At 32.4% G+C, this 13,176-nt stretch overlaps 1 protein-coding gene across 1 annotated transcript; it reads right to left on the bottom strand.

Moving 5' to 3' along the window:
- Positions 1-6,580: 6,580 nt before the first annotated feature.
- Positions 6,581-12,365, bottom strand: LOC126772088 (uncharacterized). Its single transcript, XM_050492258.1, has 7 exons — positions 12,344-12,365; positions 11,786-12,164; positions 10,630-10,790; positions 9,936-10,543; positions 8,329-9,856; positions 7,945-8,056; positions 6,581-6,707 (listed from the first exon to the last, which is right to left on the bottom strand). The coding sequence occupies exons 1-7, from the start codon at positions 12,363-12,365 to the stop codon at positions 6,581-6,583; spliced, it is 2,937 nt and encodes a 978-aa protein (XP_050348215.1).
- Positions 12,366-13,176: the final 811 nt, after the last annotated feature.

Genomic DNA, 13,176 nt, shown 5'->3' with positions numbered 1-13,176 from the left:
ATATTCATTTGTAAATACCCAAAAACGTAACAAAAATGGGACTACAGTATTCTATTATACTTCTTTTTACGTGTATTTTTTTTTATAACTAGATGTTATTCAGATGTCATAAGACAGACAGGTTTCGTGTGTTGCATTAATAAATAATTCTTTCAAATCAGAAGAAAAATATACACATTTATTTGCACAATGGAGCAGCCTGATGGAATATACTCCGAAAAACTTCTTCTTTACACGAATCCTTTGACCAGCAGTACGACAAATAACGGGCCTTTATTAATTTATCAATATGCTGCCAATCTCTCTAAGACATTGAAATTTGACATTAAAATAACTCAAGCTCAATATTAGTAGCACTAAACTAAAAACCAGCCTTTCACTTACACGTCAATGAGATAATTTTTATTCAAAAGCAAACAATTTAAATAATCAAATTCAATTGTGGAATCAAGAAGTCGAGTCACTTACGCGGTTGCAATTCGATAGCTATTTGCGTTATCGACTAATCAAAATCTGATACTAACGATGGTAATGAATGTTTGAACTAAGTGCTCGATGGAACTCGATGGCTAATTGATTCACTCAAACTCGGACCATTCCAACTTAGCCGATTAATCTTTGATGAAAATACTCTCGCCACAGGTTTAGGCAGTTCATTACCCCTTTATGGTAGATATTACTTCAAGTGCTTTAGCTTTCGGAATTATTGTCCAATTCAAGTAAATTATCCGCTTTAACTGCTGATAACGATATTCAGCTGTAATAATTCGTAGTATTTTAACTTATTAGACAACGTTCATTCTCGTTGTGACTTAGTAATTTGTTTCATTTATTTTAATAATGAATACTTTATTAGCATCAAGCGTATAATAACAATGGTAGCAGTAAGTGAGTAAATATTTCACTGCTGCATACAATTTTCTGAAGGTTTTGTCACTTATATTCATCAACAAGCACAAAGTTCTTTACTTTTTTTCTTTCTTTCCATTTCCTTTCTATGCATTTCCATCTTTTATTTTGTCATCAACCTACATTTGAAAGGTGGATGAAAATAACCTGCATCTATCAAAATTTTGTTCAATGTATGTTGGTGTACGTACCAACCCGTAATGGTAGCAGTAGAACCAAACAGATTTACTCTCGGTATTTAACTTACCACTGAGAAACTTTAACATTTGAACCTTTCCTTCTTATTATTCGGTCCACCAGACAATAATATCACAAATAATATTAAACAAATACTTTCATAAATCATAACTACGTTAATGAAAAGCCATTCCAACAACATGAAAGTCAAATGATGTTCTATAAAAGTTACTTTAGATGTTACAATGAGTTGTGTCTTGCTACCAAACGATGTTTGTGTTCCATGTCTAAAGGTAACAGTCTTGATCGTGTTGCTTTGTAGTTAAGATAACAGCGATAGGTAGGTTACGAGCCGTAAACAGATTTATATTTCCAATTATACGTCACATGCAAAGCTGAGACCTGTAGACAAACTCATATCGTATCCGTCCTGGTAATGTTATCTTTGAATGTGACATTTCGTGTACCTATACGAATGTTTGTTTACATGAACTGTCTATTCTGACTTTACATAGGTGAAGTTAGGGTTGTATCTAATAATGATATGCAATATTGCAATAAATAATGAGTCAAGACTTTTTGTTCCTGTTTTTTTTCCGTTCGAATTTCTTGTAGTGTATCTAAAATTGATAATATATTTTACTCCCACATTTTGGATGGTATCGACAAGGTGTGTCATTATGTATGTATAATTTATTGAAGAAGTAACCATTTCTTTTTATTAATATTTATATATTTTCTATAAACGAAGGCTTGAATATATACACAAAAATTTTAACTTTCAACCTTACAGAAACATTTCTATAACATTCAAACCATTTCACTGTTCTTATGATAATAGGTTAAAATAAAAAAATTAAATCTCAAGTTACTACAACCAATTATCATTTTGTTTGTTCGGACCTGCAGTTACGGAACAAAACGGGCTAGGTATTGTAATGATAATGCTATGGAAATGTAACTCGGGGTTATATTAAACATTTTAGACGCCATATATAACGCTGATATTACTACGAATAACAATGAAATATTGTTATTACTGTAACCAGATTGCGACTTTAAAGCCGACCAAGCACCTGTGTTTTCTTGTGTTTAATTCGAGTTTATAATTCATCTCGCAATTGTATATTTCGAATGAATTTTTGTCACATTTACCAAGCCGCTTTGAAACAACGTGGTTTATTATAAGCCTCAATCCTTCTCTTCTAAAAGAGGAGGCGTTAGACCAGCAGTTTGTAAATTACAGGCTCTTCATTGCACGTGATATAAGTGAAACTTTGCATTATAAACAATTCATTTCGAAACGTAGTATTGCAATAGAAAATAAGAAGAAAAAAACTATAGTAATCTTTAATTATGAAGAAGATTAAGAACAAGCTGACAATATAGTAATACTAAACTAAATATAATATGTTATGGAGAACACTTACAAACACACGCTGGACGCAACGTAAAACTATAAGTCTAAATTAAGACTAACTTATTTATAATCTTGATAGACATTTAGCACTAGCTATCCATTACAGAACGTACTATATATAGCTGTGTATGTAGCGCTTCAAGCGCTGTTCCCTTCCAACGTCAAAGTACGTAAGTCAGGCGAAATCTCGACACTATCTGTGAATTACGCGCTGAGGCTCGCAGCATACTGAGTCTAGCGGATTTATTTACTGTCTCTATGGTTTAGCTTATAGTACCATCCGCTTTTGATAGTATATCGTGTATAGAATTTGATGGCCATAGCCATATATACCCATACACATGTATTTTATTTATACTAAAATAGAAATTGAATTATCAATGAAAACAAAGCTGTGTCGCTAATGTAACTGTGTCTTTCCTTTATATTTTATTTTATTTGTGATAAAATGCTTTTATATTGTTCTACATTCATAAAATAATATTTCACTGTAAATATAGACTTGTTTCAAGCTCGTTTCTAACACATTTCATAAAACATTCGTCTACACTCAGCCCACGAACGAAACAATAATTATTATATATATTATTAATTTAATATTGGGGCTTATTTGGAGCTTAATGATAGATGACCAGGTTTATCAAATGGAATATGTCTTAATTATATTATTCTCCTCTAGTGGAGAGCAGACCTAACAATTGATTGTAACTAGGATAACAATTATATCTTATTGTTTTTTTTTTATAAAATAGTAAGGCCACCTGATGGTAAGTGGTCACCAACGCCCTTAGACATTGGCATTGTAAGAAATGTCAACCATCGCTTACATAGCCAATGCGCCACCAACCTTGGGAACTAAAATGTTATGTCCCTTGTGCCTGTAATTACACTGGCTCACTCACCCTTCAAACCGGGACACAAAATAAACAAGTACTGCCGTTTTGCGATAGAATATCTGATGAGTGGGTGGTACCTACCCAGACGAGCTTGCACAAAGCTCTACCACCAGTGAAAGATGAGAGTAGACCTATAATTCATTAATTGTCGTTATAACTTTTTAATAAAATACTCCAAAGATCAAAACATTTACATTTAATGATAACGATAATAAAGAATGGTTTTATTCCACTCAAAAAAATACATATATTTGAAAGTGTAACGCCATTAAATATTTCACTTTTAGCCAAACTATCAGTTGCGTTATTTAATACATTAATGTGATTTGGATCCAAACAATGCTATTATTATTGTTATTCGTTTCAGATATTATAATGAATAAACATTTACCAACAAATATTTTTTTTAAAACTCTGTTAAAAATTATTGTATATTATTCTGTACAGATAGACAGTATATAAATAATAAAAGAGATTCTAGTTAGTATTCTTTTTTCCAATTTCATATAGAATACATTATAAATTCAATTGCATAATATGATTGACGAAAAAGAATAACTTCAGAGTTTTCTGCTGTACATATTCGGTAGAATCTACATTCCGAACAGAATGTAGTTAACAATTAATATAGTCTTATAAAATGATATTCAAAAGTGCTCATAAGAGCCTATTAAATATTGAAACTGAATAAAATATATTTTTGATTCATAAAAGCTACTGCAAACGTAGCATAGCATGGTGGAAAAAGCCTCAAATCTTCACCTCAATAGGTGAAGAGGTCTTAACATGATATTTACAGGCCATTACTTACTGCAAACGATAACAAGCGATCAACTAGCAATACCGAATATGAACGTCAGAACACATGCAATTATACAACTCAAAAGTTAGGTTAGAGCAATAGAGAATAGGCTAAAATGAAACTTCACTTATTACGAATAACTATAATGTTTATTTATATGCAGGTATACAAAGGTAACTGGAGGATAGTCGGTACTGGGTAGGTATATACTAGCGAAATGACTACAGATATGTAGGTAATATAGACTCTCAGCAAACAACACATTGCATACGATTCAAAACATTATTTTTAGAAACATTGAGTTGATTTTGGCTTGCTAAGTTTCTAATATTATTGCACGTGTCCTTTTTTACAAGTGTTTACAAGTTTTGTAGCGTAGAAGCAAATATTAGCATATTTGTTGATAATACCTATTCGAGTTACAAATAGGTTTTGTCACAATGTTTTCCTTTAGTAAGTAATTACGATGTGAAATTATAGTTCATCCTTTTCTTTCATCGTGTAATCTCATTTTGGTAACAAGAATGGAACATGTCAAAACTTTAGGCCTAGACAAAAGCATTTCATAAAATGTCGAATTTATTTCAAATTCAATTTACTTTATTTTTATTAAATACATTTATCGGAAGTGCGAGTATTAAAACAAAGTCAAAAAGAGTTTGCTTAAAAATATACAAAAACAAATGCTTTTGGTTGGAAGGTCACAGTAAATTAAAAAATTAACATAATATTGATATTGTTATATTTAAAAAACAGTAAAAAAAGTATAATACTAAAAATAAATAAAAAAATACTATGCGTTATTTTTGCTACGAGTAAATAGTTGGTTAAAATAATATAGTCTGATTTCATTATAAAGACTAACTTTGCCTTTTTGCCTAGACCAAAAAGTACAATCTATAATTTCATAAAATCATCATAAAATCTTCACTTAAATAAGCCGATTCCAGATAATATGATATATATTACACGTGACAAATACGCTACTGGTAAAATTAATTGAAAACTAAATTTTAGGGTAATATATGGACATATAATTTTTAAACCTAAATCATAGATTTATGACACTTTGCTACTGAGCTTCTATTCAAAGAATATGGGATTGGAACAAGCATTCTGAAACTCTAAACAGAAACTAATAATTATAAATATTCGGTTATTTCATTTAATTATATATCGTTTTAAAAGATAATATATCTCATAATCATAATCTCGAAATGAAAATTAAAAGATTGATTATTAATATATTAATATTTTAGTGCTGACGGTACTCGCTGAGTTATTTGGTTTTTCTCTATCAAATATCGATATGTTTGTGTGATCACAATGATATAACTGGTTTATTATAAAATAATCAATTTGCTGTATCTTATTCATAAAATAGGGTCATGGAAGGAACATGCACAATATTATTTAAATGGCTTCAAATTATATGATGTTTGTCTTCAACGTCGATCCGAAAATTATTTTAAATACGATGAAGACTTTAGCACTTCCAAATCGCATTTAAATAGTGCGTACCCGGATTACAGTTCAACAAACAAAATTCACTCTTCCGCATTTAAGCTTTAGATTTTGGCACTTTCCTTTTAAATGGTAGCTAGAGACGTTAATATTAATATAAGATTATTATTTTCTGTTTAGAGCTCACATTTTACAAGTATTGCTCGTCCGAAAATCTTAGGAGGATTATTTTATATTACAAGGCCGGTAAACAGAGCTTAAAACATCGTATAAAACGCTTACACATTATTCCTCCTTTAACTGTTTAGTAATCGTTGTTTATATTACCCAAAATCTTTTTACAACTTTACATATTAATAGTATAATTTATAGTACAAACACACTCTTTAAAAATTATTAAATAAAAACAGCTATAAAAGGTTTCTGACTAGATTAAAAGAAAAAAATAAAGTAACGATTGTGATAAATGCATTGTCAGTCTTATTTCATAAAATTAAGTCATTATTTCCGTATTATTGTATTACATGAGGTAAATAAATAATCGCTTTCTTGAAAACTTTATCAAACATCCCCGAACGAGAAAGCTAGTAAATATATGCTTTATCGACAATCATTATTGGTCTTAATTAATTTCTATAAATTATATGATTTATCGTTTTATAATTAAGATTCCCATGAATGATCAAAGGTCACGCGATATAAGTTATTACATCACTTTCTATCTTCAGTATCCTTCTAGATGTGGGAGCGTGATAGCAACAGTGACCGTAACATAAAGATATTCATTGATATTTCATTCCGTTACTGTTGCGCTATAATTTAAGTTATTTTCTTGTTAAATTGCCAATTGTTTCTTATGCTTAAACGAAAATATATTTTTAAATAAATTACATTATACATATAATTATATTCTTAGGGCAGATTTGTATAGTTCGCCAAGTCCTTTCCGTTCTTGTACATAGATGTGATTATGGGGTCCATGTTGTGATACTCTTTGCCCGAGCGAGGTCGAAGAGTGCTTGTAGGTTGGCGATTTAACCTGAGGAAAATAAAAGATTAATTTTTACATTATTTTCTTAATTAAATATATAGAAATTATATATAAAATTCTTTGGTCTAAAATTAAAGAATAAGTCAAATTATTTTATTTTTCTATTTTTTATAGAATGGAAGACGGACGAGCATATGGGCCACCTGATGGTAAGTGGTCACTAACGCCCTTAGACTTTGGCATTGTAAGAAATGTCAACCATCACTTACATAGCCAATGCGCCACCAACCTTGGGAACTAAGATTTTATGTCCCTTGTGCCTGTAATTACACTGGCTCACTCACCCTTCAAACCGGGACACAACAATATCAAGCATTGCTGTTTTGCGGTAGAATATCTGATGAGTGGGTGGTATCTACCCAGACGAGCTTGCACAAAGCCCTACCACTAGTAAAATATTATTTCACCATGTTGGGTCACGCATTGCCATAAATGTACCACTGGTGATCTGAAAAAACCGGCGAAAATAAATTTAGCAGGAGTATATTTTTTAATCCAATTCTTGTTTAAATTTAGGATTAGTTCCTTGATATAATATTTTTTAATTTAACTTTTGAAAATTACATAAAATTAAAAACTGTAATAATAAGCTTGAAACGTCCCCGAGGTTAGTCTTTTTGTATATACATACATAATTTAAGCAAGAAGTCATAAGAAGAGCTAAAGAATTATATCAATTTATTCGGGTTTTATGACTTTTTAACGTCGAGCAAATTAAAAGGAACAATTGAGGTTAATACCCCAATAAAATATATAAATAACTACGAGAGAAACGTAGATACCTAATAATTTATAGTATATAATATTTTATACTATTAACAATTAATTGGGTTGGTAATCGCTTCTATAGTAAAATACGGGAGTTACTTTCATAAAATACTAAAAGTTTATCTTAATAAAATTAATAGATTGCAAAAAGTGCGGAGTAATTATAAGTGGATTCATAAATCATAGTTTATTCTACACTGGTACATAATTAAATTGTAAATAATAAGTCTGATTAGGTACCACCCACTCATCAGATATTCTACCGCCAAACATTAATATTTAGTATTGTTGTGTTTCAAGGGTGAGTGAGCCAGTGTATCTACAGGGACAAGTAACATAAAATACTAACCATTTAGTTTTTAAATCAGTGATGGTGACCACTTACCATCAAGTGGCTCAATTCTTCAAAATTTCTTCTTCTTAATTCATAAAAAAATTGCAGTAACATTATTCATACCTTCCTCCCATTGGTGTATCCGATGATGAATGTGAAGATGTTAAAGAAAGAGTTTCTATATAATCCGACATATCCGAAGTTCCACTTGAAGTACTGTGTGTATCCAAAACACCTATAATGAAAACTTGTATAAAATATAGATATAAAAGTTAGAATAGTTTAGTCATGTGCTTAATTTATGTCGTACACTGTAGTTAAGGTGGGAGATGACCTATATTTCCCGGATGCGAAGGAGTAGAATAAGTTCCACGCCTTTCCTTAAACAGGAGCAGAACGTAGCTCAACAATAGAACATATATGGGCTATGGTAAATTTGAGATAGCCCTATCTATATATATACTTTACGTTTAGTTATTATTTAAATACAAAAAATATTTGTATTACCTTTGAACTGTTTTGGTGGTAAGACTGGCACTTCAGCTTCTGCAGAAGATGATTTGGCGTGAATATTATTGTTTTTGTGTATTTGCATAGGCTGGTCTCTCAAAAGATCTGATGATTTAGACTTTCTTGGCAAAGAGGAATGTATTGAACCTGATAAATTGCCTCGCAATCTTTTGTGTACCATATAATGATACTTAGAATGGCCAGATGTCAAAGGCATTTCAAACTCTTGGAATTCTCCACCGCCGTGTTTCAATGAACAACTCGATACGCCGGAATCATTAGAGCTGGACGAGTCTCTATTTCCACCTTTGCAAGGTACACTAGATGATCTCTTTATGGCTGCATTATCCATATGCTTATTTCGTAAGTGCGGAATGTCTTTCGTTGAGCTTTCTTCAGATGTCTTGTTTTCCGATCCAGAAGATTTACAACAATCATAACAATCACGATCATTATCACAAGGTGATGACAGTCTATTCTCTAGAGCTAAATTTCTTAACGTTTCCATTGATGATGACGTTGCATGACTTCCTATACTACTGTCAAATTCTTTTAAGTCTTCAAGAAGTCTTGCGGAGTCTACAGAACTTGATCGCTTTTGAATTGCTTCCTTAATACTATTTGATGTTATATCAAAGCTTTGAATGCAATTCCCAGTGCCATGTAATGTAGGTATACTCAATGATTTTTCAATTTCTGTTCGATATACTTTTGCAATAGGATGTTTTAAGCTTTGAGACCAGTTCGGATTTGGCGACATTGGAGTATAACCAGGATTATTTCCAATTGTGCGGTTAACTAGACAACTTTTAACATCCTTTGATGGTTCCATAAGTAAATACTCATCAGATTTATTTTTTATATCATGTGAAGTAGATGACTTGCAATTACTACATTTTAAGCAAGACCTGGTTTTTTTGGGTAAAGTGGTGGTAGCAAGATCTATATTAGCACTAAGAGCATCTAATTCGTTTTGAGTTACACCAGCTTTCTTCAACAAATCTTTAGCATTTTCATAGTATTCTAATGACAAAGCAAATTCTAAGTTTTCATAATTAGCGTAAGGGCCTTCAAAATCTTTACATTCATTCGGTTCTACGTTTTGATAATTTGTGAATACTATTTCAGTCGCACTGTCTTGGGGTTTTTCTTGATCACTGGTACTTTGTCTATTTGTCTTTCTAGAAATATCCACTGTCGCATACAGAGCCATTTCATCTAGTTTACTACTATTGAGAACTTCGGTGCTAATTTTTTCATTGCTTGTGTTTCTCTTACAATACGGCAGGCTTATTAAATTATTTGCCCAATTTGTTACTTTTTGACACGGACAATCACTTGCTTGCAAGTTTTCGTCGCATTCTACAATAACGGGTTTCTTTTTGGAACCAAATTTTAATATACACCCGCACTTTTTCTTCAATACTAATGATCCTGGTGTTGAAATATTTGTTACTTGAAAAAGGTCATCTGCTAGAGCCGCTTTAATTCTCTTTGGTGTGTCGTAATACTTCTCTTTGTTTGGCTGTAAATAAACATAAATTTAAAAAAATCTGTAACTTAAGTAGTACGTTTTTCAGAAAAATCGCTTGCAATTAAATTACCTCAGCATAGGATGTTTTTGGTACATCGTAGTTTTCATAAGGACCTACTTTTGGATTATTACTAGGATAGAAATTATCATTCATAGCACAATTACACCCTTGTGATGGTAACGGTGCAGGGGGTTTCTTTTGATCAAAATAAGCCGGTTTTGGTGGCCTGATTGGTGGTTTTTCTTTACAATGACATGTAACTTTTTTTACAGTTTTTGGCATAAGATTTTCTGTGCTATTAGAAGAATTGTCGGAACAACTTTCAGCAACGGCTTCCATGGTCCAGGCTGGATTAAATTGGCTCCCTGAATTTAGAGCTACAGTTGAAGATCGTGAAACACCACCAAGTTTAGTCAGGCAGTTATTACACCGCTCAAGTGTTATGTGGTCTGCCTCACTCCATAATGGTTTCACACCTATTTCGTTATCGGGTCTGTATTCTGTTTCATCGTATCCTCGTTTCTCTGCCGAGGGCCAATAGGGTGATACATCTCCACAATCTTCTCCGAAATAATTTTCTTCATACAAAGCGCTTGCATTATCTGGTATTGATTGATCACCAGAATTAAAATCAGATAAACGTGTATTTGGTCGAGATTTAAATCTGCGTTCGGTTCCTGTAAATAGAAATGCAAACAACAATGTGTCATTTAATAAGAACATAAATATTTTGTACATAATATGCCAACTACTGTACCAATACCCCTCGCAGGTGTTCTTTGTTGAAGATTTCCTTGTGCTGCTTGATCGAATGCATCCGTTATATCCTGAGCTTGGTCGGTGATCAACATGTGAAGTCCCTCACCCTTGCCACAATGAGATCCACCTTCAAAGCAAAACCTACCGTCCACTACACCGTAGCGCCTTAAAAAACAAACGGGACACATATATAGAAAGTAATACAATTTCAATATTTAAGGATTTTTTTCTAAAGATATATTATGTTAATTCATACACTGTTGAAATACCAAAATAAATTTACAAATTCGTAAAACATATTACATTATTTCTGACTTTCAAACTTTGCATAACAGTAGCTTAAGTCAAAACTTCACACAAGCAGAATACAGTAATAGCCAATTCTAAATTCTGCCGAGATAATTAAAACGTAGTTTCCTGTTTCTATGTAAATGTAGTATCTAAAATTTTATAAAATAAAAAACAATGTTGCAATTTTTATTATTTTTGTTTAAGATTTTAAACGTATAACTAAACAATAATTTTAGATTCAGAATATAAATCAAAATAAGATCGTAAAAAACGCTTTAAGTATTATATTTCAGTTAAATCTAGAAGCAGTTAGTCGTATCTGTTAATCGTTTTAATCACAAGTAACCCACATTAGATGATCATTTTTCACGCGGCTAACAGGCCGTGACGCGGTCGTAATTTAAAAATATGTGCATCAAAACATTTGAGGAAAATGTTGCCAAGTCATAGGAATGGGATAAGATGCCGACAAAATGGCGGCGCGGCTCACAAAATGGCTGCTGTGGCGGAAGTCGCCGCCATTAACTCACTAGCGGCCAGACGAACTACATAAACTAACAGATGCTGCATTTATGGACCAGCCGTGAAATGATCGAGTTTTATTGTCCGCTGTATATGTTTGTCTGTGACTGCATTCACATCGGAGCCAAAGTCGGTTTTATGGTCCGTTTCAGTTTTATTTACTTGACTTCGTTGCGGAGCATCTCGAATTTTTATGAACTAAGTTGTTAATATTTATTGGTACTACAGTACTTATTGATGAAATAGATTTATATTTTAAACTGTCTGAATCCACAAATAATAATAAATAAAGAAAATAGTGATTTTGAACTTTCTTGTCTTATACGTAAGAAATGTGTCAATCTCACCTCAAATGTGCAAGTTCCCATAATCCAAGTACCCGTGGTGGTACTCCACTCGTTAAAGCGAATCTTCTACCTTGGAGATGGAGCCTCGCAGGCCCAGCGGGAAGTTTTCGAGAGCCTCCGCCTCCAATCATAATCAAGTATTCTTTTGAGGACCCCAGTTGACCTCCAACTTTGACTTGCCATGAAATTAGTCTTTCTCTTGTTTCAAAGGCCAGTACAACGGTCACATCCTGACATATTATGGCGATGGTATTTGACTCTTTATCTAACGTAAAACCTGATTCAAACCCAAGAAAGTGTTGGAGAGAAAGAGATGCTTTGGTTTGACCTTTCTTATATCGGTCTTTAGGATCACGATAAAGTTGCAGGTGGAGGCAATCTGAAACAATGAAAGACAGAATGTTAATATATAAAAACAAGTCAATATTAATTAATACTCCATAGTATAGTGTTAAGCGTTCGATAATATTTAGGATTGTTTTTCTAATTTTATTAACATTTTGGCGCTTATGTCAATTAAAAAGTTTATATCATAGGAAACTACGCATAGGTACACACCTATTATTATAATATAATGCATCTCCGTTATATGTTACTTGTGAGTGCAGAAATTAGAATACATGAAGTTAGAATCATGCTGCGTACATGGTAATTAAAGCTTTAAGTCTTTTTTACCAATCACACTAGTAAGTTTATTACATCGTTAATTTCTACTTCTGCTCTAAAAACGCAGCTACAATTTTTCTCGTAACAGAAGTCCTCGTAACGATCCCGTTATTAATGTTGGGAAGGGCTTTAACCCGGGTTTCCATAAAAACATAGCCGGGTGGCACTGAAATAGTGACACCGCAATATGAGAAATTGCACTCCACAGTATGCGATACTCTGTTACTGGCTTGAGATTAGTGAATTTAGCTATTCCCTGCTATGCACTCGATGGACGATCAGCTTAACACGACCCAATTACAGCAGGCGGTCAGAACAGTTCAATTAGCAAGGGTTTCTTTGAATCGGACCGAATTAAAGCCTAGTGAGCCACGTTATTGAACGAGACTAAAGATTGGGTATTTTTATTGGCAATTGTACTTTCGTAAATTGTTTTTCGCAGAGGTCATAATATAATAAAATACGTTTCAAATAATCCCTATAGTATGTTTGCGAAAATGAACTGCTAAAGCTCTCATTACACCTCACCTGTTAGTATGTTTGTAGTAGTTGTGTGGTCTTGGAAATGAGTTTTAAGCGAATTCTACCCAAACGTTTATGTTTGTACATATGTAATGCCCCCGCTTTCTGGGGTTGAAAATATAATCTAGTATGCATGTTAACTAAATTTTATTCGTTTCTGTATATGGGGTACATAAAAGACAGTATTTTTATTTATTGTTATT

This window comes from Nymphalis io, chromosome 11 (genome assembly GCF_905147045.1).
Source record: "Nymphalis io chromosome 11, ilAglIoxx1.1, whole genome shotgun sequence".
In the NCBI taxonomy this organism is placed as follows: Eukaryota; Metazoa; Arthropoda; class Insecta; order Lepidoptera; family Nymphalidae; genus Nymphalis; species Nymphalis io.
The sequence above is the reverse complement of the archived record's forward strand: the minus strand, read 5'-3'. Positions and strand labels throughout refer to the sequence as shown.

What these genes read in the sequence shown, in the direction of transcription:
- LOC126772088 (XM_050492258.1), bottom strand. Translation starts at nt 12,365, where the DNA reads ATGCATTATATTATAATAATAG. An exon ending in TGGGAACTTGCACATTTGAG is followed by an intron (nt 10,791 to 11,785) that starts GTGAGATTGACA and finishes TTGTTTTTTAAG; the next exon opens with GCGCTACGGTGTAGTGGACG. An exon ending in ACAAAGAACACCTGCGAGGG is followed by an intron (nt 10,544 to 10,629) that starts GTATTGGTACAG and finishes TTCTATTTACAG; the next exon opens with GAACCGAACGCAGATTTAAA.